General features: G+C 53.3%; 2 protein-coding genes and 1 pseudogene across 11 annotated transcripts; all 3 read left to right on the forward strand.

The window, feature by feature from the left end:
- Positions 1-220: 220 nt before the first annotated feature.
- Positions 221-7923, forward strand: PIGO (phosphatidylinositol glycan anchor biosynthesis class O). Of its 10 annotated transcripts, none has more exons than XM_062208017.1 (13): positions 221-321; positions 674-848; positions 958-1460; positions 1995-2138; positions 2305-2428; positions 2686-2845; positions 3035-3214; positions 3423-4283; positions 4674-4950; positions 5462-5668; positions 5889-6118; positions 6669-6739; positions 6888-7882. In XM_062208017.1, exons 2-13 carry the CDS (start codon positions 814-816, stop codon positions 7015-7017), a joined length of 2922 nt encoding a protein of 973 aa, XP_062064001.1. In that variant the 5' UTR covers positions 221-321; positions 674-813; the 3' UTR covers positions 7018-7882. The 10 variants fall into 10 exon arrangements, with proteins under 10 accessions (XP_062064001.1, XP_062064005.1, XP_062064006.1 ...); XM_062208021.1 differs by having other exon boundaries at positions 3423-3647; positions 6888-7868; XM_062208022.1 differs by having other exon boundaries at positions 3423-3614; positions 6888-7867.
- Positions 7924-13218: 5295 nt separating this feature from the next.
- LOC133771751 (large ribosomal subunit protein uL29-like) lies at positions 13219-13770 on the forward strand (annotated as a pseudogene).
- A 1892-nt stretch (positions 13771-15662) lies between these two features.
- FANCG (FA complementation group G) lies at positions 15663-21692 on the forward strand. Its single transcript, XM_062208025.1, has 14 exons — positions 15663-16117; positions 16326-16416; positions 16785-16916; positions 17165-17367; positions 17835-17970; positions 18115-18245; positions 18336-18482; positions 18609-18760; positions 19539-19605; positions 19807-20096; positions 20240-20286; positions 20484-20639; positions 21054-21177; positions 21325-21692. The coding sequence occupies exons 1-14, from the start codon at positions 16022-16024 to the stop codon at positions 21431-21433; spliced, it is 1881 nt and encodes a 626-aa protein (XP_062064009.1). The 5' UTR covers positions 15663-16021; the 3' UTR covers positions 21434-21692.
- The last annotated feature ends 1207 nt before the right edge of the window (positions 21693-22899 follow it).

Raw genomic sequence — 22899 nt, forward strand, 5'->3', positions numbered from 1 at the left:
CACGAAAGGACAGTGGCTCCCCGAACTCTTCCCTGAACTTAGTGCCTTGCCCGCTAATTCTCCTAAATTATGAAATCTCCCAACAAACTTGCCAAGCCCTACGAGCCTCGCCGAATTTCCACCGAGGTGCCGGCAGATGGCGCTGGGGCTCCCGGTGGGCCGCTCTGTCTGCCGCGCGCAGCTCGGTGGTGCCAGGCCCTGGGCGCCGCTGTCGCACTTCCGGGCGCCGGTCCAGGTCAGCCAGGGGCTGCTCAGAACTTCTAACGCTCCCCTGTCCCGAAGTAGGGGTGCAACGCCCCTCGGCCCTGCTCGCAGCCACAGGTACCTAGCACCGGGGCCAGAGCGTCCAGGCGGAGGCCAGGAAGCCGCCGGAGGAGGCAGAGCCGCCTGCCACCCGGCTCCCAGTGATGCCTGACCGGCTCTCCACCTGCGCCCCTGCCCCGTGGCGCAAGGGAGGTCTGGCCTCTGGTCTCCTGGCCGCTGGGAAGCGGAGCATGACTCCTCTCCTTCGTCCCTTTGGTCCCCGCCAGGCGGCGCGGTCGGCCGGACCTGGATTCTTGGCCGCCGCAGGGGTGTTGAGAGTAGCGAGGACAGAGACGCTGAGAAAGCCTGCGGAGAGCGGTCTGTCGCTTGGAGTAAGTTCTCCTCGCGGACCGTGTGCTTTCGGCAGCAGGCTCTCCTGATGCATACGTGCACATTCCTGTGTCCCTGACGGAGTCGATCTGGGCTGGGCCCTGGAGACGGCGTCTTTAACAGCAGCTCCAGATTGAGGCCCATGCTCCGGGGACCTCATGGAACTGATGGAGAGGAAGGATGCGATGGCTTGGCATTGGGACTGTTTATCTCCAGTAAGGCTTTCGAACAGAAACGGTTTTAGCTGGGCGTTATGTTGGGCGACCAGAGTATCTCCTGAGGGTTTGCCCTGCCGTGATGAATTCCCTCTTCCTCCCCTACCAGGATGCAGAAGGTCTCAGTGCTGCTCTTCCTGGCCTGGGTCTGCTTCCTCTTCTACGCTGGCATTGCCCTCTTCACCAGTGGCTTCCTGCTCACCCGTTTGGAGCTCACTAACCATAGCAGCTGCCAGGAGCCCCCAGGCCCTGGGTCCCTGCCATGGGGCCATCGAGGACAGCCCGGGGCCTGCTGGATGGCGGCCCGGTTCTCCCGGGTCGTGTTGGTGCTGATAGACGCTCTGCGATTTGACTTTGCCCAGCCTCAGCGCTCTGCGGAGCCTCCTGCCTCCCTGCCCTTTCTGGGCAAACTAGGTTCTTTGCAGAAGATCCTGGAGACGCAGCCTCACCATGCACGGCTCTACCGAGCGCAGGTGGATCCACCCACCACCACCATGCAGCGCCTCAAGGCCCTCACCACCGGCTCACTGCCCACTTTTATCGATGCCGGCAGTAACTTTGCTAGTCATGCCATAGTAGAAGACAATCTCATTAAGCAACTCAACAGTGCAGGTCAGTCTGGGCCCTTTTGGAAATCTTGGCAAATTGCTTCAGAAGTCAGGGAGCCAGAACTGTGGGTGCAGGGCCTTGTGTGTAGGGAGCTCAATTTGGGAGACAAGGGAGAGGGGCTCTGATCTGCCCTTTCTCCTTGTGAAGCTTTTAATCTGCATGGGATGTGGATTTTACTCTTGAGAACTCTGTAAAGGGGAAGTGAGGATGGGGCCTCAACTGACAGTTTGGGGAAGAGAGCAGAGCTCACTGACCTTGAAAAAGGGGTACACTCAGAAAAAAAAAAAAAAAAAACACATCCACTGAGATACTCAGGGATGGAGGACTGACAGGGTGATTGGTAGGAACAGGGAGTGAGAGGCCTGGGTGGAGTATGGTTATCATGGAAAACTTCTTGAAAATGTTGGGCTCTGAAAGAGAAGGAGTTACTGGATGGAATGGCAGGGCCTTGGGGTGCATGGCAGAGATTTCTGCTGGGTCATTAAAGGTCCTTCTCTCCTCTTTTGCCTTGCTCTGCCCCTGCTCCTGGCCCTGCAGGAAGGCGTATCGTCTTCATGGGAGATGACACCTGGAAAGCCCTTTTCCCTGGAGCGTTCTCCCAAGCTTTCTTCTTCCCGTCCTTCAACACCAGAGACCTCCACACAGTGGACAATGGCATCTTGGAACACCTGTACCCAACCAGTGAGCACGGAGCCCGAGCCCTCAGTCCCTAACAGAAATACTGGGGAGGGCTGCTTCAGTCCACACACTCTGAGCCTCCCGGGCGTGCAGCAGCCTGGGGAGTGTCGACATGGCTGGGGCTGAGGAGTGGGCCTTAGTCCCTGTGCTCAGTGTTTTCCCTTCACAGTGGACAGTGGTGAATGGGATGTGCTGATTGCTCACTTCCTGGGTGTGGATCACTGTGGCCACAGGCATGGCCCTCACCACCCTGAAATGGCAAAGAAACTTAGCCAGATGGACCAGGTGATCCAGTGAGTGTGGGCTATTGGCTGGGGGAGTGGGTGTGTCTGACAGTCTCAGGGTGGAAGAAGAAAAAGTCCCTATCTTGCAGTCTCCTTGCTGAGTTCTGCCTTCTCCTGCCTTTTTGTGAATCTAAAGGACTCGTCCACCTGAGTACCTCAGTTTATAGATTTGGGCATCAGAGTTATGGCCACTCATAGCTGGGGGTAGAGGGGCCCTGGGAAAAGTCTATCCGTCCGCTACCTGTGACACATTTCTTGGCCCCAAGGGGACTTGTGGAGCGTCTGGAAAATGACACACTGCTGGTGGTGGCTGGGGACCATGGGATGACCGTGAGTGGCGACCATGGAGGGGACAGTGAGCTGGAGGTCTCGGCTGCACTCTTTCTGTACAGCCCCACAGCCCTCTTCCCGAGCACTCCGCCAGAGGTGAGGCCCGGGGTGGTCAGCCCATGTCATGGTTACAGTGTCCTAATGCATGTCTTTATTTTAAGCCCCCAGATCCATGAGCCTGGATATATCCCATTCTCATTTCCTACCTAGACCTTTGTGTCTTCCATCCCAAATACTGACTGCAGTGTTATGATGAACCCATTGACCCCTGTACTTTCCCTCTAGGAACCAGAGGTGATTCCTCAAATCAGCCTTGTGCCCACACTGGCCCTGCTGCTGGGCCTGCCCATCCCGTTTGGGAACATTGGAGAAGTGATTGCTGAGCTGTTCTCGGGGGGCAAGGACTCCCAGCCCCACTCCTCTGCTCTAGCCCAAGCCTCGGCTCTCCATATCAATGCCCAGCAGGTAAGTGAGGAGTTGGGCAAGCTAGGGTGGACATGAGAGAGGCACAGTGACCCGCTCCCTTGTCCTTTGTCTGGTCTCAGTTCCACCTTCCATAACCATTGCCCTGCCCTTCCTCCATCCTGGACAGAGTTTGGTCACAGATTTCCAGATACCGCTTTTGAATACCTGCCCTTGCCTCTGTTGCCCTTGGCCTCTGACTTTCCACCAGGTGTCCCGATTTCTTCACACCTACTCAGCGGCTACTCAGGACTTCCAGGTTGTGGAGCTTCGTCGGTTGCAGAACCTGTTCTCCAAGGCCTCTGCTGACTACCAGTGGCTTCTGAAGAATCCCCAGGGGGCTGAGGAGACGCTGAAGACTGTGGCTGCGGAGCTGCAGCAGTTCCTGCGGGGAGCTCGGGCTGTGTGCATCGAATTTTGGGCTCGTTTCTCTCTGGTCCGCATGGCGGGGGGTGCTGCTCTCTTGGCTGCTGCCTGCTTTCTCTGCATGTTGGCATCCCAGTGGGCAACATCCCCGGCCTTCCCCTTCTACTCCCTGCTCCTGATACCTGTGGCCTGGGGCGTGGCTGGGGCCATGGTGTGTGCTGCACTGCTGGCGACCACCGGGCTGAAGCTGGATGTGGTGGTTCTAGCAGCAGTGGCTGCAGTGGGCTCCCTGCTACCTTTTCTGTGGAACGCCTGGGCTGGCTGGGGGCCCGGGAGGCCGCTCACAAGCCTGCTTCCCATCCCTCGGCCCATCCTGTTACTCCTGCTCATTCGCCTGGCTGCCTTCTTCTCTGATAGTTTTGTTGTAGCTGAGGCCAAGGCCACCCCCTTCCTCCTGGGCTCGCTCATCTTGCTCCTCGTTGTGCAGCTTCATTGGGAGGGCCAGATGCTGCCCCCTAAGCTGCTCACGATACCCCGTCTTGGCTCTTCTGCCCCAACAGGCCTCCCACGGCACAGTGGCACCTATGCCCTGAGGCTTGGCGTTGGCTTGCTTTTATGTACAAGGCTAGCTGGGCTTTTTCATCGCTGCCCTGAAGAGACACCCGCTTGCCACTCCTCTCCATGGCTGAATCCTCTGGCATCCATGGTGGGTGGTCGAGCCAAGAATTTGTGGTATGGAGCTTGTGTGGGGGCGCTGGTGGCCCTGTTAGCTGCTGTGCGCCTATGGCTTCGCCACTATGGTAATCTCAAGAGCCCTGAGCCCCCTGTGCTTTTTGTGCGCTGGGGGCTGCCCCTCATGGCACTGGGCACTGCTGCCTACTGGGCACTGGCTTCAGGAGCAGATGAAGCACCCCCGCGTCTCCGAGCCCTGGTTGCTGGGGCATCGGCTGTGCTGCCTCGGGCTGTGGTGGGGCTGGCCGCCGCAGGGCTCGTGCTGCTGCTCTGGAGGCCCGTCACGGTGCTGGTGAAGGCCGGGGCGGGTGCCCCCAGGACCAGGACTGTCCTCACTCCCTTCTCAGGCCCCCCCACTTCTCAGGCCGACCTGGATTACGTGGTTCCTCAGATCTACCGACACATGCAGGAGGAGTTCCGGGGCCGGCTAGAGAGGACCAGATCCGAGGGTCCACTGACGGTGGCTGTCTATCAGCTGGGGAGTGTCTACTCGGCTGCCATGGTGACGGCCCTCACCCTGTTGGCCTTCCCACTTCTGCTGCTGCACACGGAGCGCATCAGTCTCGTGTTCCTGCTTCTGTTTCTGCAGAGCTTCCTGCTCCTGCACCTGCTTGCTGCCGGGGTCCCCGTCCCCAGCCCTGGTAAGTGCCTAGCTCGGCTCTGACTCAGCTGAGCACAGGAGTGATGGGCGTGGTCGCTGTTACAGTTCCTCACTTCACATAAGATCTTGTGCCCCTTAGAGCTGGGAAGGCCTTCCTAATGTCTTCTCTCTTATCTGCAGTAACCAAACTAATTGATCCCTCCCATTGGCTCTCAGAGTTCGTGGAGGCAGGAGGCAAGGAGTCCTCCAAAATTGATTTCTTGTTGAAATGCCGTATCCGCACGAGCACATTCCCTGCTTTATCTAGGGATGGAGGTGGTTGATTATGACTACCTAATAGCATAATGAGGTGTGCATGTATGAGAGATTGACCATAGTAGGGTTCGGATTAGGGTGATGGGGCTTTGTGCCACAGAGGGCATTAGAACAGTAAAGTGTTGCCTCTCCGGAGGTCGAGGTGGTAGGCGTGTGTGTGTGAGAGAATCAGCACTGACGCAGGAGGAGTGTGTGTTGCGGAGCAGCATGCTATAGAGGTGTACCTTTTCCTCCAGGTCCTTTTACTGTGCCTTGGCAGGCAGTCTCAGCTTGGGCCCTCATGGCCGCACAGACCTTTTACTCCACCGGCCACCAGCCTGTCTTTCCTGCCATCCATTGGCATGCAGCCTTCGTGGGATTCCCAGAAGGTCATGGATCCTCCACTTGGCTGCCTGCTTTGCTAGTGGGAGCCAATACCTTTGCCTCCCACCTTCTCTTTGCAGGTAACTCCTCATCCCTCCCTGGCTCCCATGGTTTGCTCTGTAGAAAGAAAAGGAGCCCCTGGATCTGAGTGGGGAGATGTGATTTTGTTGGATCGTTGAAACCCCTTGCCTAGGCTCTTTGGAGATGGAATCGCTGTGGGTGGTTGGGGACCAGAGTGGACTGGCCCACCGGGGTCCTCCATTGATAACATCTCTCCCTCTCCCCCACCCCCCGAGGCAGTAGGTTGTCCACTGCTCCTGCTCTGGCCCTTCCTGTGTGAGAGTCAAGGGCCAAAAAAGAGACGGCACCCCCCAGGGCATGAAGCTGAGGCCAAAGTCCGGCCTGAGGAGGAGGAGGGGGAGGAGGGGGAGGAGCCGCTGATGGAGATGCGGCTCCGGGATGCCCCTCACCATTTCAGTGCAGCGCTGCTGCAGCTGGGCCTCAAGTACCTCTTTGTCCTTGGTGTCCAGGTGAGTACAGGGGGCAGGGCGGGGGTGACCTTTCCCCATGCGTGTGCTTCACATCCTTTCATACTTTCAAACCCTTGGGACCCTTCACTGAGGTACAGATAAGCTCAGTAACCTTAAATCTGCACCTCTTTAATCCTAGTCCTGGACCATGCTTTCTACGACCTAAATCCAGAGCCCGTTTGTGGCATCTGGGGACTGCGCCATTAATGGGCAGACTGGAAAAGCTGAGGCCGTGGCCAGGATCCTTTCCCTCCCTGCAGTCAGGAATCCTTTCCTCCAGCGGCAGAAGATGTGGCCCCGACATCTTCCGCCTTGGGAGGCAGAGAGGCAGCCTGAGTGTTAGCATCACAGATGGGCAGTGACTTGCCCCAGGTCACCCGGTGAGTCAGTGTTGAGCCAGGACAAGAATCGAGTCTCCCAACTCATAGCCCAGGGTTTTTTCCCACTGACACACAGTGCTTTCCTCCTCGCATTTACAGGGGAATATAGCAACTCTCCCTGCTTCCTCCTTCCCTTCCTGACTAACCTGGCCCTTCCTTTCCTCCTGTAGATTCTGGCCTGTGTCCTGGCAGCCTCCATCCTCCGCAGGCATCTCATGGTCTGGAAGGTGTTTGCCCCCAAGTGAGTGGATTTGCTTGAGAAGGAGCAGTGGTGGGGAGAGAGAAGCTTGGAGCAACGTGTGAACGTTCATAGTGAACAGGTTTTGCCTCCGTAGGGAAGAGGCACCAGGCCTCCTCTCTGTCCTCTGAGACTCCACCTTTCTTTGCAGGTTCATTTTTGAGGCCCTGGGCTTCATTGTGAGCAGCGTGGGACTTCTCCTGGGCATAGCCTTGGTGATGCGAGTGGATGGTGCCGTGAGCTCCTGGTTCAGGCAGCTAGTTGTGTCCCAGCAGAGGTAGCTCAGGCTGTTGTGGATGCTGGCACAGGAGAGCTGGAGAACAAGTTAGCCTGGACAGGTGCCAGATGACCTGCAGGAGAGGCTCAGCCACACTGCCTCTTACCACTGTGTAGCCAGGGGCTGCTGGCTGCTGGGACTTCATTACGTTATAATTCAGAACGACAATGGGTCGTGATCCCATAACTCCGGGTTTGGATGCATCTGAGGGACTAGGAAGGTGATCTCCCAAGAATAAAATCATAATGTAAATATGTGCGTCTGAGATGTAGAGGAGACCTCCATGTCCTATAAGGGCTAGGGGGAGGGGCAGTCTTCCTTCCCAGCAGGTGTAGATGGCATTAGTCATCTTAGGCAGGCCTGGTTACACCTGAGAACCTTTGGCAAGCTTTTGGAGTTGTCTGAATTCCCTGCCCCCACTTCTTCCCAAATCACACCTATTATCTCACCTGCCATTTTCCTTCGCCATATGACACATTTTATTAAGTTTTTTTGATAACAGAAAAAAAAAAAAATGAAAAGAAGCCCAGGAATCATGAAACACAAGCGCTACTGTCTGAAGCCCCAAACAGTGCTGAGTCCCCCGCTCTGTGTGTCTTCTCACGATGGAACTTCCTTTGCCTTTTACTTGTGTGGGAGCCTCGCTGGTTCCCAACCTGTGCTGCCTTTATCAGACCTACTTGCCCTTCTTATAGAGCATTCTATAAGATGTCCCACTGGTTATTCCTGATTGGAACCAAACCCAACGACCCTAATGCTCTTCTCCTGTGTGTCTCCCATGCCGTCCATCCACCCCACCACTCCCGTGTCATGGTTAAAGTGCCGGCATGAGCTCCTCCAGAGATGTTTATCAAATGAGTTGGGAAGTCGTAGGCATTTGGTGCAGCAGTTAAGTCACTGTTTGGGACGCGGATTCCATATCAGAGTGGCTGGGTTTGTGTCCCAGCTCCACTTTCGGTTCCTGTTTCCTATCAATGTGCTCCCTAAGAGGAAGCAGAAAATGGCTTAAGTACTTGGGCCTGCCACCCACATGGGAGACCTGGAGGGAGTTCCTGGCTCCTGGCTTCAGTCTTGCCTACCTCTGGCTGTTGTAGGCATTTGAGGAATAAACCAGTGGATGGAAGATTTCTGTTTCCCTCTTTATCACTCTTCTCTTTAAATAAATAAATCTTTAAAAAAAAAAAGAATAGAGAAACTCTAGAGAGGAGGAATAGTACTGGAGTTTGAAGTTTAAGCCTGCCCAGTTCAGGAAGAAATGGGACCATGAAGGAACATGTTAGAACAGTGGGATAGGTGCCGGCGTGTGGCGTAGCAGGTAGAGCTACTGCCTGTGATGCCGGCATCCATGTGGGCGCCAGTTTGTGTTCCAGCTGCTCCTCTTTTGATCCAGCTCCTGCTAATGGCCTGGGAAAGCAGCAGGAGATGGCTCAAGTGTTTGGGCCCCTACACCCCATGGGAAACCCAGAAGAAGCTTCTGGGTCCTGGCGTCAGATTGCTCAGCTCTGGCCATTGTAGCCATTTAGGGAGTGAACCAGACGATGGAAGATTGATTCTCTCTCTCTCTCTCTCTCTCTCTAACTCTGCCTCTCAAGTAAATAACATCCTTTTTAAAAATTATATATTTGAAACACAGAGAAGGAGAGACAGAGATCTTCCATCCCCTGGTTCACTTCCCAAATGACTACAAAGGTTGGAACTAGGTCAGGCCGAAACTAGGAGCTTCCTCTCCCACACAGCTGTCAGGGGCCTAAGAACTCGGGCCATCTTCTGCTGCTTTCTCGAGTGTATCGGCAGGGATGTTGGATCAGAAGTGGAGTAGCCAGGACTCGATCTGGAGCTCCTATGGGATGCTAGCATCACAGGCAGCAACCTAACCTGCTGTGCCACAACACTAGCTAGAATATTTGACCAACCCAAAAAGAAACTATCTTTTTAGGGCCAGCTCTGTGGTGTACCAGGTAAAGCTGCTGTCTGCAATGCCAGTATCCCATTTGGGCACTGGTTTGTGTCCTGGCTGCTTCATTTCCAATCCAGCTCCCTGCTCCTGCTAATGGCCTGGGAAAAGCATGAAAGATGGCCTAAGTGCCTTGGCCCATGCTATCCATGTGGGAGACCTGAAAAAAGTTCCTGGCTCCTGGCTCCTGGCTTTGGCCAGGGCTGGTGCAGTCATCTGGGGAGTGAGCTAGAGGATGGAAGATCTCCCTCTCTAACTCTTTCAAATAAGTAAATACATCTTTGTTTTTTAAAAAACAAAAAGGAGGAATAAAATGAGCCATCATCTCTATCAATTCTGTAACACTTTTATCACACTAGAAAGAAACCCTGGGGGTGGGCATTTGGCACAATGATTCAGTCCCCACCTGGGTCACCTGTATCCCATATCAGCGTGCCTGGTTTTAGTTCGGGCTCCTCTGCTTTGATCAAACTTCCTGCCGGTTCACTGAGAGGCAGCAGATGATGGCTCAAGCACTTGGGTCCCTGCTACCCATGTGGGAGACCTGAATTGAGCTCCAGACTCCTGCCTTCATCCTGGCCCCGGCCTGGATGTTGCAGGCATTTGAGGAGTGAACCAGTGGGTAGAAGATCTATTTCTCTATCTTCCTGCCTTCCATCTCTCTGCCTTTCATATAAGATGAAAATAATCTTGAAAAAAGAAAAAGAAACTATACCCATTAGGCAGTCTTTCCCTTTTCTTCCTTTAACATCTGACATCTTAATCTGCTTTCTATCTCTGTCTCTATAGATACTTCATAAAAGGGGCATCATACGATATGTGGCCTCTTATAATACGTATTTGTTTATTTGAAAGGCAGATCAACAGAGAAGGAGCTACAGAGAGAAAAGAGATCTTCCATCCCCTGGTTCACTCCCCAAGTGGCTGCAACAGCCAGATCTGGGCCAGGATGAAGACAGGAGCCAGGATCTTCATAATGTCTCCTACATGGGTGACAGGAACCCAAGTGCTTGGGCCATCTTCTGCTACCTTCCCAGGTACACGGCAGGAGATTGGATCAGAGGAGCAGCTGGGACTCAGAACCAGGACTCTGATAGGGGATGAAGGCATTGCAAGTTGTGGTCTAATCTACTATGCCACATTTGCCCCAATATATGGCCTTTTCTGTCAGGCTTTTTTTTTTTTTTTTTTAACAGCCTAATGTTTTCAAAGGTCATCCCTGTTGCAGCATGTATCATGGGTTTCTCGTTCCTTTTTATGGCTTACCTGTAATAATAATTCATTGCACAGATACACCACATTTTGCTTATTTAGTCATCCATTTGTGGAATTTGGGTTTCCACCTTTATGTTAGGAACAGTGCAGCTGTGAACATTTACATACGAGTTTTTGCTTATACCTGTTTTAATTTTTTTTTTTTTTATTTGAAAGGTAGAAATACACAAAAACAAAGACAGAGATTTTTCATTTGCGGGCTAACTCCCCAAATGCCTACAATGGCTGGGCTGGGCCAGATTGAAGCCAAGAGCCTGGAACTCAATCTGGGACTCCCATGTGGGTGGCAGGAACCAACCGCTTGAGCTGTCATCTGCCTCCCACAGTGCACATCAGCAGTAAGTTGGGATTGAAAGTGGAGTTGGGACTTGAACACTGGCACTGTGATATGAGAGGCAGCTGTCCCAAGCACTTTTCAACCACTGTGCCAAATGTCCCCCTCTGTTTTGAAATGTTTTAATTTCTCTTGGGTATATACCTAGTAGTAAACTATGGAATTGCTGGGTCATATAATAACTCTGTTTAATCTTTTAAAGAATTGCCATTCTGCTTTCTTTCAAGATTTATTTATATATTTGAAAGGCAGAGTTACAGAGAGGAAGAGACAGATCTTCTATTCACTGGAAGGAGATAGAGATTTCTCTCTCAAATGGCCGCAATAGCCCGGGTTGGGCCAGGCTGAAGCCAGGAGCCTGGAACTCCATTCTGGTCTCCAACATAGGTGTCAGGGCCCCAAGGTTGGGCCATCTTCCACTGCTTTCCCAGGCACATTAACAGAAAGCTGGATTTGGTACAGGTGACACAAGTCCCAATTTAACCCACTGTGCCACAATGCCAGCCCCTGCCAATGTGTTTTCTAAAGTTCCTGAACTATGTTAGATTCCCATCAGCAGTGTATGTTGATTCAGATTTATCTATATTCATGTTAATACTTATGTCTTTAAAAACCATTTATTTATTTAAGTATGTATGTATTTATTTGAGAGGCACAGAAGCAGATAAAGAGATATCTCCCATTCACTGACTGATCTTCAAACACCTGCAGTAGCCAGGGCTGGCCCAGGCCAAAATCAGGAGTCAGGAACTCAAATCCAGATCTCTCAAGTAAGTGGCAGAAACCCAAGTACTTGAGCCATCAGCTGCTGCCTTCCCAGGAAGCTGGAATTGGGAGTGGAGCCTGAACTTGAAACCAGATACCCAGATACCCAGATGTGGGATATATGCATCCCAAGCAGCATCTTAACTGCTAGGCCAAATGTTCACCCTTGTTATCTACCTTTTTTAAAAAAAATTTTTTTATTAGACAGAATTATAGACAGTGAGAGAGAGATAGAGAGAAAGGTCTTCCTTCGGTTGGTTCACTCCCCTAATGGCCACTATGGCCGACGCTGCGCCGATCCAAAGCCAGGAGCAGGGTGCTTCCTCCCAGTATCCCATGCGGGTGCGGGGACCCAAGCATCTGGGCCGTCCTCCACTGCCTTCCCGGGCCACAGCAGAGAGCTGGACTGGAAGAGGAGCAACTGGGACAGAATCCGGTGCCCCAACTGGGACTAGAACCCGAGGTGTCAGTGCCGCAGGTGGAGGATTAGCCAAGTAAGCCACGGCGCCGGCTGTTATCTAGCTTTGATTCCAATCATCCTAGTAGGTGTGAAGTAATACACCCACTGTGTATTTGGCTTGTGGTTTTGGTTTGTTGATTGTGTATCTTTTCCTGTGCTTTTGAAGAAATGTCCAGATTCTTTTCCTATTTTTTTTATTGGATTACTTGTCTTTTTACTGTTTTTAAAGTTATCTTTTGTCTACTTGAGAGGCAGAGAGAGCTCCTATCTGCTGGTTTACTCTTCAAAATGCCCATGACAGGCAGGACAGGGACAGGTCAAAGCCAGGAGCCAGGAACTCAATCCAGATCTCCCACGTGGATGGCAGGGACCCAAGTACTTGAACCATCATTTTCCACCTCCCAGAAGCATCATCAGGAACCTGAGTAGCTGGGACTTGAACCAGGTGCTCTGCTATGAGATGTGGGCATTCCAAGTGTAAGCTTACCTGGCTGTGTCACAATTGCTGCCCCTATTCTATGTGTATACATGTGTACAATGGTATCTCGGAGTTTAAATTTGCATTTCTCTTAATAGTGAATGATGTTGAAATCCATGTTTTTATGTGCTTCATTTTCCTTTTAAATATTGATTTATTTGAAGGCAGATTCACAAAGAGAGAGCGCTGGCTCTCTCATCTGCTGGTTTGCTCCCCAAATGTCTGCAATGGCCAGGGCCAGGCCAGGCAGGAGCCAGGAGCCAGAAACTCCATCCTGTTATCCTGCATGGGTGGCAGGGCCCCAAGTACTTTCGTCTGCTACTTTCTCAGGCATATTAGTAGGGGGCTGGATGGGAAATGGTACAGCTGAGACTTGAACTGGCACTCATATGGGATGTAGGCATTGCAAGCATTGGCTTTACCCACTGGGCCCCAACACTGGCCCCTGTGTGCTTCTGGTATCTTTTTTGTGTGTGTGAAATTACTGTCCATCTTTTTTTATTTATTATTATTATTATTAAATATTCATTTATTGCCAAATTCTGGCATAACAGGCAGCAGCTTAACCTGCTGTGCCACAATGCTAGCCTATTCAGCTTTTTTTACATCTTTTTAAAAATATATTTATTTATATACTTATTTGAAAGAGCATGTGAGAGAGAGAATCTTCCATCTGCTGGTTCACTCTCCAAATGCTCACAACAGCCAGGGCTGGACCAGGCTAAATTCAGGAACCCCCTAGGAGTTCCATCCTGTTCTCCCACATGGGTGGCAGGTTTTTGTATGTATTAAAATTGTTGGGGGCCAGCGCCGTGGCTCACTTGGTTAATCCTCTGCCTGCGGCGCCGGTATCCCATATGGGCACCAGGTTCTAGTCCTGGCTGCTCCTCTTCCAGTCCAGCTCTCTGCTGTGGCCAGGGAGGGCAGTGGAGGATGGCCCAAGTGCTTGGGCCCCTGCACCTGCATGGGAGACTAGGAAGAAGCACCTGGCTCCTGGCTTCAGATCGGCACAGGGTTGGCCATAGCGGCCATTAGGGGAGTGAACCAACACAAGGAAGACCTTTCTCTCTGTCTCTCTCACTGTCTAGCTCTATCTGTCAAATAAAAAAAAAAAATTGTTGAGTGGTGGTGGCTGCAAGTCTTGTTCAGTCATGGCCAAGATCAAGGCTCGGGACCTTTGCGGCGTGAAGAAAGGGAGCTGCTGAAACAGCTGGATGACCTGAAGGTGGAGCCGTCCCAGCTGCGCGTCGCCAAAGTAACAGATGGTGCAGTGTCCAAGCTCTCCAAGGTCTGAGTTGTCCACGAATCCATCGCTGGTGTTCTCACTATCATTAGCCAGTCCCAGAAAGAAAACTTCAGGAAATTCTACAAGGGCAAGAAGTACAAGCTACCGGCTCAACAAGCAGGAGGAGAACCTGAAGACCAAGAAGCAGCAGCAGCAGGAGTGGCTGTTCCCTCTGTGGAAGTACACAGTCAAGGCCTGAGCCCCAACGCATCAATAAAAATTGTTTTCAAAATCTTTTATTACTGAGCTTTCAGAATTTTATTCCTCCTTAGGAGATGTTAGGATTTACAAATCCTCCCACCTTGTGGCTTTTCTTTGAATTTCCTTAATGTTGTCTTTGTACTGTTACAGAAAGCTGGATTGAAGAAATTCCCTTAGTGCAGACAGGCACCAGACGCCGGCTGGTGCCCATATGGGATGCTGGTGCTGCAGGCTGAGGTTTTTAAGATTTATGTATGTATGTATGTATGTGCGAGGCACAGTTACAGAGGGAGAGACAGAGATGCAGGATGGGCAGAAACAGTTTAATACCGTCGATGGGCACAGTGGAATTACTGCCCAAGACTGGGCATCCCATCCAGGTTTATTACAATATTTATAGGTTCATCAGCATCATGCATTAACAGTACAGCATTGGTGGGCTTAGCTGCAGCCTGTTGGACTCAGGACCACCTGTGAGGAACTTGAGACCAGGCTTATGGGGAATGGTTTACAGAAAACTGACACCTACCCAGACACATCAACGCTATGGAGAACACAGATTTGGATGCCAATACTTATGAGGAGCTGGAACAGGGGTACAGTAAATAGAGATTAGGAAACCTCGGTGGTCTTGTCTCTCTCCCTTGTCTCTGGTCACAGCCTAACTGCCTCTTCAGTAGCACGAGTTTTAAACTTTGATGAGATCCGACTGATTTTATTGTTCATGCTTTTAATGTTGTGTATCAGAACTTGTAGCCAAGCCCAAGGTCATAAAGATGTTCTTTTTTCCTAAAGATTTATTTTATTTATTTGAAAGAGTTACAGAGAGGGGTAGAGACAGTGAGAGAGAAGGAGAGGTTCTCCATCCACTGGTTCATTCCCCAAATGGCTGCAATGGCCAGAACTGAGCCCATTTGAAGCCAGGAGCCAGGAGCTTGTTCCAGGTCTTCTGCATAGGCGCAGAGGCCCAAGGGCTAGGGTCTTGCTCCTCTGCTTTCCCAGGTGCGTTAGCAGGGAGCTGGATCCGAAGCGTAGCAGCAAGGACTCATACTGGAGCCCATGTGGGATGCTGGTGCTGCATGTTGAGGTTTTTAAGATGTATGTATGTATGTATGTATTTGAGAGGCAGAGTTACAGAGAGGGAGAGACAGAGAAGTCTTCCATCCACTCCAAAAATTGCTACAACAGGAGCTGAACCTATCAATCCAGGAGCTTCTTCTGGGTCTCCTACACGGGTGCAGGGGCCGAAGCACTTGGGCCGTCTTCCACTGCTTTCCCAGGCCATAGCAGAAAGCTGGATCGGAAGAGCAGCCGAAGGGACATGAACCAGCGTCCATATGGGATGCTGGCAACACAGGCGGAGGCTTAGCCTACTACGCCACAGTGCCGGCTCCACAGGCGAGGTTTTAGCTCCTGCGCCACAGCACTGGACTCTTGCGGTTTTTTTTTTTTTTTAAGTTTATATTTTGGGCTCTTAAGTTTACCTTGTGACCCACCCTCAGTTGCTTTTACGTGTGTAAGGTCAGGATTTTTTCTTTTATTTGCGGAGGTGGGGTGGGGTGGTGGTGGTGGTTCCTGGATAGCCAATGACCCTAGCTCCATCTACGGAAAGGATTGGGCAGGTACCATGGGGCAGTGCAAGCTGCGCAAGCGAAGAGCCGCGCTGTCGGTCGACTGCACGCGGTGCGCACCCGTGGAAAGCGTGTGCGTGTTTGAAGTGCGAAGACCGGACGGTCACGAGGGTCCCCGCAGTTCGTACCTTTGGCACACACTTCCCGCGCCGGACGAACCTTTCTCGGCCGCACTGCGACTCCCAGCATGCAGCGCGCGAGGCGGCGCGCCGCGAGGCCAACACCCACAGGGCGGCCCGGGGGCGCGCGGCGGGCCGGGCGGGCCGGGGGCTCCCGCCAACCACCGCGGGAGGCTGGGCCTCTGCGAAGGCCGCGCCGTGCGACCCCCGGTCCAGACCGGCCCCCGGGGCTCCTGCTCCCGTCCGTCCGGGCTCGTTTGTTTTCCCGGTTTCCCGCGGGAGCCAGCTCTTGAAGGGGCCCAACCGCAGCCAGAGATTTGCAGGCCTGGCCAACCGGAGGCGAGGGTGGAGCCAGGGTGGGCAGCGCGTGGAGGGCGCTTAGCAAGGGGACCCCGGGGGCAGCAGGGGAGCCCAGCAGAGTGCGGGAGTGCACTGGGCCCTCCCTGCTAGGGCAGGGGCTTTGCCCGCGCCAGCCTCATCCCACCAGGAGTCCAGCCTCGGCCACCATGTCCTCCCATACTGATCCGGGCTCCTCAGAGCCGCGCGCCAGCTGCCTGGACCTGTGGAGGGACAAGAATAACCGACTCGTTCGACAGGTCCAGGTAACGCGGTTGCTGGGACCCTCGCTCTGCAGCTCCACGATCATAGAAAGCAGGTTTGCAGCCAGTGGGGATTTACCCCAGCCAGGGGGGCAGTGGCTGGGCGGGACCTTTTCCAGAGAGCTAGCAGATGGGGAATGCATCCCTTGCCACTGCTGCAAGGAGAGAGAAAAAGACGGCGCCCCCGTGACACCCGTCCCACGTTTGGCAGGTAGCTCAGGGCTCTGGTCTGTCTCTGAGGCGGCAGCGGTTGGCTCAAGACACATTGGAAGGGCTCAGAGAGCTCCTCCACAGCCTGCAGGGTAAGCAGGGCCTTCTCCGGGGTGGTCAGGTTCTCCCGTGCGTTTCTGGGATTGAGATGGTTACTGGGGCTAGGGGTTGGGGGCCCAGGAGGGAATAGGGAGAGGGTGTCCAGTTTAAGGCACAGAGGGCCCTCGGGTGGAACAGTCTTTGGATGTGTGAGTCCTACACACACGTGTGCACACACAGACATTTGAAGGAATGGGTTCCAGAACTTTCTAGAATGAAGTTCTCCAGGCTCCCTCCCTGACTCTTTGTCCAAAGCTGTATTGAGACCACTTTAGTTGGAGTAAGGGCTCTCAGAGTGTGATCTTCTCTGGGGAATCTTTCAAAGGGGAACGGTCTGTGAGACCAGCGTGTGTTGCTCCAGGGCTCCCTGCGGCTGTCCCTGTTCTACAGTTGGAGCTGACTGTCACCTGCAACTTCGTCATCCTGAAGGTGAGCCTGGCCCAGAGTTTCACTGAAGATCAGGCCCAGGATATCCAGCGGGGCCTAGAGAGAGGTGAGGGCCGAGGTGGCCTCCCACGCACCGGCCAATTTCAGTCTGGTTTAAGCCCTTGCAGGGGGGTGGGAGGAGCAACACAGGTCATCCCCTCCGTGGAGAGACATGCCCCTCTGCAGTCGTCCATGTGCTCTCAGACCTGAGGTGTTTTCATCATAACCTCTGGGCTTCTGCAGAGGGGAGGCTGGAAAGTGGGGGGAGATGGAGGATGAGGTCCCCCCTCAGGCGCATGTGTATGTGCTCCACAGTGCTGGAGATCCAGGAGCAGCCAGGGTCGAGGTTGGAAAGGGAGCCCATGGAACTGTGGAACTCTGTTCTCCGTGCTTCCTGCCTTGTGCCGGAGTTGCTCCCTGCCTTGCACCAGCTGGTCAGCCTGCAGGCTGCACTCTGGCTGAGTGCTGACCGTCTTCAGGATCTGGCCCTGCTGCTGCAGGCCCTGAACGGCAGCCAGGTAATGGGGAGGTGACCTGGAGCTCAGGGTCGCCACCTTCCTCCCTTCTCTCCAGCCTCTAACATCATTATAACTGGGAAGGCCACTGGGTTGGTGGTAAGAAAACCTAGGTTCTTACAGGGACTCTTGAGTGATTTCCTCTGGTTGGTCTCCCAGCAGAGAGAATTTTCTTGGGAGCATTTTTAAAAATAACTTGATGAATTTGGGTAGGGTTAGGGATCTTGTAATCTTGCTGAAGTCAACCTGCAGCCTCAGTTTTTCTATGGTCCTTGCCGCATGTTCTCATAGATCTTCACTGTTCTCAGGTTTTTCTCCCTTCCTTTATCTGTGCTCCACAGCTGTTTATGTCTTAGAGTCAGGGGAGCAGGAATCAGGAGCACCCTTAAGCTCAAGGTCCAACCCCGGAGACTAAGGAGGAGAGGGACTGATTGCAGGCGTGAAGCCTTTCACTGTCCTTCTCTCCGCAGAGTGGGACCTCTGAGGACCTGCTGCTACTTCTGAAAACCTGGAGGCCCCCAGCTGAGGAATCGGATGCTCCACTGACTCTGCAGACTGCCCGAGGCTTGAGGGATGTTGTTCTGACAGCATTTGCCTACCGCCAAGGTCAGCTAGCAGCCTGACTCATGTGTTCCTTGCTTACAGGGTTCTGTGGGCTCACAAGCTCCCCGCCATGTCCTCTGGGCTCTTGTTCCTCATCATGCCCCCTGCCCTGGGGCTGCTCTGAGCTTACAACCTGATTGCCCTCAGGCCTCCAGGAGCTGAACACAGGGAGCCTACCCGAGGCACTGGGCAGCCTCCACGAAGCAGCCTCAGGTCTGTGTTCACGGCCTCTGTTGGCCCAGGTGTATACGGCGGTGGGGACCTGTCTCCGAAAGATGGTAAAGAGGGTCCTAGGGTGGGTTGGGGGAATTATAGGCAGTATGGGCATCGTGAGAGTAGCTGAGGCCTGTGTCCCCCGACTCCTCTAGGGGCATCCACAGAGAGCGCTGCTGTACTTGATTGCAGCCCTGAAAGAGGGATCAGACTTGGGTCCTCCACTTCTGGAGGCCTCCAGGTTGTATCGGCAACTGGGGGACACAGCAGCAGAGCTGGAGAGTCTAGAGCTGCTGGTTGAGGTAAGGAACTGCCAGGTGGAGGATTCCTGAGGTGTCGTGTCTGGGTGGGTCTGGTCAAAAAACAAGTGTAAGGACGTGTGGCTCTCAGAGATGCTGGGTGCCCTCTCTTCTTTCTGTCCCTTTTAGGCCTTGAGTATTGCACGCAGTTCTGAAGCCCCTCAGCTTCTCATTGACGTAGAGTTATTACTCCCACTTCCTGACGCTGCCTCGCCGCTTCACTGTGGCACACAGAGCCAGGCCAAGCACCTGCTAGCAAGCCGATGCCTGCAGACAGAGAGGTGAGGTTCCCCCTTGCTCACCTGAGCTCCTCCTCCTACTTCTGATGCCTTCCCTGGAATACGACTGCTTTTGTTCTTGTTAATTGGGTATTCACCAAGATAGTGGCAAAAGCCTTGCTCCTGGATTCAAACTGATAACTCTTCATCAAGACCAGAGGCAAGGAACCATTTATTTTTTTCTGCCAAGGGCCATTTGAATATCTATAACATCATTCACGGGCCATATACATTTATCAATTTGAGGCCAGTGTTGCAGTGCAACAGGTTAAGCTGCTGCCTGCAATGCCAGCATCCCATATGAGCACCGATTCGAGTTCCAGTTGCTCTACTTCTGATCCAGCTTCCTGCTAATTTGCCTAGTTCATTCATTGGTTTGCTCCTCAAATGGCCACAATAGCCAGGGTTGGGCCAGGCTGAAGCCAGGAGCCAGGAACTCCGTGCTGGTTTCCTACATGGGTGGCAGGGACCCAAGCACTTGGGGGCCATCTTCCGCTGCTTTCCTAGGTGTGTTGGCAGGAAGCTGGATTGGAGCGGAGCAGCTGGATCTTGAACTGATGCTCATATGAGATGTTGGCATTGCGGTGGCAGCTTAACCCGCTGCGCCACATCAGCTCTCGGTCCATTCTGTAACTGGTGTAGATCCCACATTGAGGCAGGTTTGGAGCCCTAAGACCGCCAACCGCCACTACCATTCAGAGCCCCTGAGCATCTCTGTGTTGTCCAAGAGAGAAGATTCTCAGTGGACCCCACGGTGAGGCTCATGGGTGTGACTCCTCAGGGCAGAAGATGCTGCAGAGCATTACTTGGACCTGCTGGCCCTGTTGCTGGACGGCTCAGAGTCAAGGGTAGGTGTGTCAGCAAGGTTCTCTGCAATGAACTGGAAGGGTCAGGAGCCCCTCTGAGACTGGACTGTTACTGTCTGTGTTTCTCTCTGTTGTGCTGTTTGTTCTGGGGGCCAGGTCTCAGTATGACACCAGGGCCTGGTGAAGAGGTTGGGCATGGTGGCTCATGCCTCTTCAAGACCCTGCATCCTCTTCCCACTCCAGTTCTCCCCGCTCCCCTGCCCCCCAGGGCCCTGTATGCCTGAGCTGTTCTTGGAGGCCGCGGCAGCGCTGATCCAGGCCGGCCGAGCCCAGGATGCTTTAACTGTATGTGAGGAGCTGCTCAGACGCACGTCATCTCTGCTTCCCAAGATGTCTCTGCTGTCGGAAAATGCCAGGAAAGGAACCAAGGAACTGCCACACTGCCCACTCTGGGTCTCTGCCACCCACCTGCTTCAGGGCCAAGCCTGGGCAAAACTGGGGGCCCAAAAAGAAGCAGTTAGTGAGTTCAGCCGGTGAGTCCCCCGGGGTCCCAGGGAAGGTGTGGGGCGATGATTTTTCTGGCTGGGACCTGAGTTGGTGAGCTCCATTCTCACCTATTCACCCCAGGGTTCCTGAGGTTGACTCCTCTTCAACCCTGATCCGTGTCCTACTTTAGGTGCCTTGAGCTGCTCTTCCGTGCCACGCCTGAGGACAAAGAACAAGGTAATTTAGACTCAACTTTCCTCTTACTTTCTGGAAGACGTGGTGATGGAAGTGGGTTCCTCTCCATGAGTCTCGGACCAACAGCCTGGGAGACTTAAGAGAATGGGACTCTGGACACAGGAAGAGATAGAGGGGTCTGGGGTGTTGGTGACTGTGCAGCTGAGGAGACACTTCTTGGCTTTGGTGTTGGTCCCTAGGGGCAGCGTCCAACTGCGAGCAGGGGTGTAGGTCTGATGTGACGCTCCAACAGCTTCGGGCGGCTGCCCTGATCAGTCGGGGACTGGAATGGGTAGCAAGTGGCCACGATGCTAAAGCCCTACAAGACTTCCTCCTCGGTGCGCAGATGTGCCCAGGTATGTATGCTTGCATTGCAGCAGCTAGGCACAGATGTGCCAGGACAGAGCAGCCCACGGGGGAGGTACTTGGGCATAAGGTGCTGTATATAGGTAGCGATAAAACCAAGTGTGTGTGCACAGACGTATACAGGTGTATGTGCAAGGCTCCTAGGAGTTCTCTGGTTTCGCCTGCATCCTCAGACACAAAGATCCTGACTGCACTGAGTGAGGCAAGTTGTATAGGAACAGGGCCAGCTAAGGCCTTTGTACTGTGCAGGCAGTGGCCTTGGGCTAGGGATAGGATTCACACCTGGTCCATGTATGAGTGTGGGCAGGATACTTCCCTCTTTAGACCAAAGATTCCCCCTTTATAAAATAAAGCCTAAGGCTCTGTCAAGTTCTAAGGCACTGTACTCGGGGGTTGGGCTGCAGGTAATCAAGATGCTTCCTTTTACCTGCTTCAAACCCTGTGGCGGCTGGATCGGAGGGATGAAGCTGCTGCTCTCTGGAGGACGCTGGAGGCCCAAACTAAGTCGCCCCAGGAAGATGCTACATGGTGAGGCTTGCTGGCTTGGGGCTGAGGGGCAGTTGGAATCCTGGAATCCTCAGGTCTATGGAGGGTGATGAGGAGTGAAAGGGAGGGAGGCTGCCCAACCTCCTGTTTTCTGTTTCACTTTTTCACATCGCCTTTCCTGCTCTCCAGGTCTCTCCCACTCTACCTAGAAACGTGTTTGAGCTGGATCCGTCCCTCTGATCGGCAAACCTTCCTCGAAGAGTTTCAGGTGTCTGTGCAAGAGCCTCGTGACGTGTAGCTGTGAGGTTTCAAGAGCTTGAGCTGAGGTCCCAGTGGGCCATCGCTTTGTGGGGAGGGAGAATGTGGCTGGAGCTGACTGGCATTCCTGTGTAACTCCTGAACGAATGAGGTCGGTGGTAGTCCTGTGAAATATGGCCTACTTACTGCCACGCTGGTTCTAGAGGAAGCGTTCCCTGCTACCAACCAATCACTGACTTTGCTTGTGGCACCTTTATTCTAGTTCCCCCTTTCTTGTGTTGAGTAAAATTTCATATTTATCTCGTTTGTCTGCTACGTCTTACTTGAGTGGGAAAGGCTCACAGCGAGCTAGTTGAGTGCTGGTTGTCTGAGATGCCCTCTTCCAACATCTACCTTATGAGCTTGAGGTCTGGGGAGGAGGCAAAGGCTGAAAGAACACTTATTTGGGAAGCAGCAGCTTTATTCCTTCCCGTTGCGTAAAAGCACAGCCCCACAGCCCAGGATCCTGTGCGTGGTGACAGAGGAGTAGAGTTGGGTCTGTACTAGCAGACCTCTCTGGTCAAGGGCAGGTACTTAATACTTAGGGGTGACAGGCAGACCTGGAGTCTCCTCATCTTCTCCCTGATCCCAGGTTCTGGAAATGTCCTGTGTCAGTCCAGTGTGCCTGTATGAGTAGGGGGTGAAGGTGCGTGAGTCAGCGTGCCACCAAGAGCCATCAGGAATGGCTGTCACTTTGGGCCCAGGACTTCAAGTCCCAGCATGCAGTTTCCTTGCTGCCTTTGCCTCTATTGAATCAGTGTTCCGTGGTTGCCCTTTGAACTCTATGGACTTGCATGCCCTCCATCCAGTCATTGGTAGTGTATGGTAAAGGGAGCATGCACTCCCAAACGCTGAGAAACTAAAGCCTGTGGCATTGGTCATCAGGCTGTAATGACCAATAGGGTAGAGTGGGTGAAGAGCTGGGTGCTAGTCAGCATGTGGGTCCAAGACAGATGTGGCTGGAGCCGGTGTTTTAAAGGACCAGGAAGAGGGCGAGGGTTCTGAGTAAGAGGATCTCCAGACTGGAAGAGAAACTGTATAGGTTATCGCTTCAACAGGACTGGACCAATACAAGGGTTCAATCCATTGTGCTAGGTTCTTCCAGGGGATAGGCTCAGGAGCCAATGAACTGGAGCCAAGTGGGAGAGTCCGCCTCCGAGAGATTAAAGGCCTTCCTCTCTCCAGCCGATTGGGCCCTATTCCTTCCTTTGATTGGTCGGGAATCCCAATCCGTCGAGGAAGCGTAGCCTTGCGGCCAATTGACGTGGCGTTACTAGGCGTGTTGTATCCCTGAGGCGGGAGCCAGGCCCTAAACGAATTTCCTGATTGGCTGTGGTCGTCGGGTTGCTGGGGAGAGGCGCGGAGAGGCGGGCGGAAGGCCCCAGGGCAAGCGCTGATTGGCTGAGGTGGGAGCAGCTTTCCTTCCGATGATTCGGCTCTTCTCAGCTCAGTCTCAGCGAAGCGTCT

This window comes from Lepus europaeus, chromosome 12 (assembly GCF_033115175.1).
Source record: "Lepus europaeus isolate LE1 chromosome 12, mLepTim1.pri, whole genome shotgun sequence".
In the NCBI taxonomy this organism is placed as follows: Eukaryota; Metazoa; Chordata; class Mammalia; order Lagomorpha; family Leporidae; genus Lepus; species Lepus europaeus.

Coding starts and splice junctions, on each gene's coding strand:
- PIGO (XM_062208014.1), top strand. CDS start 814: ATGCGATGGCTTGGCATTGGGACTGTTTATCTCCA. Junction 2,429..2,685: donor CAGATGGACCAGGTGATCCA/GTGAGTGTGGGC, acceptor CTTGGCCCCAAG/GGGACTTGTGGAGCGTCTGG. Junction 6,740..6,887: donor TGGAAGGTGTTTGCCCCCAA/GTGAGTGGATTT, acceptor CTTTCTTTGCAG/GTTCATTTTTGAGGCCCTGG.
- FANCG (XM_062208025.1), top strand. CDS start 16,022: ATGTCCTCCCATACTGATCCGGGCTCCTCAGAGCCGCGCGCCAGCTGC. Junction 16,917..17,164: donor CCAGCGGGGCCTAGAGAGAG/GTGAGGGCCGAG, acceptor TGTGCTCCACAG/TGCTGGAGATCCAGGAGCAG. Junction 17,971..18,114: donor AGCATTTGCCTACCGCCAAG/GTCAGCTAGCAG, acceptor GATTGCCCTCAG/GCCTCCAGGAGCTGAACACA.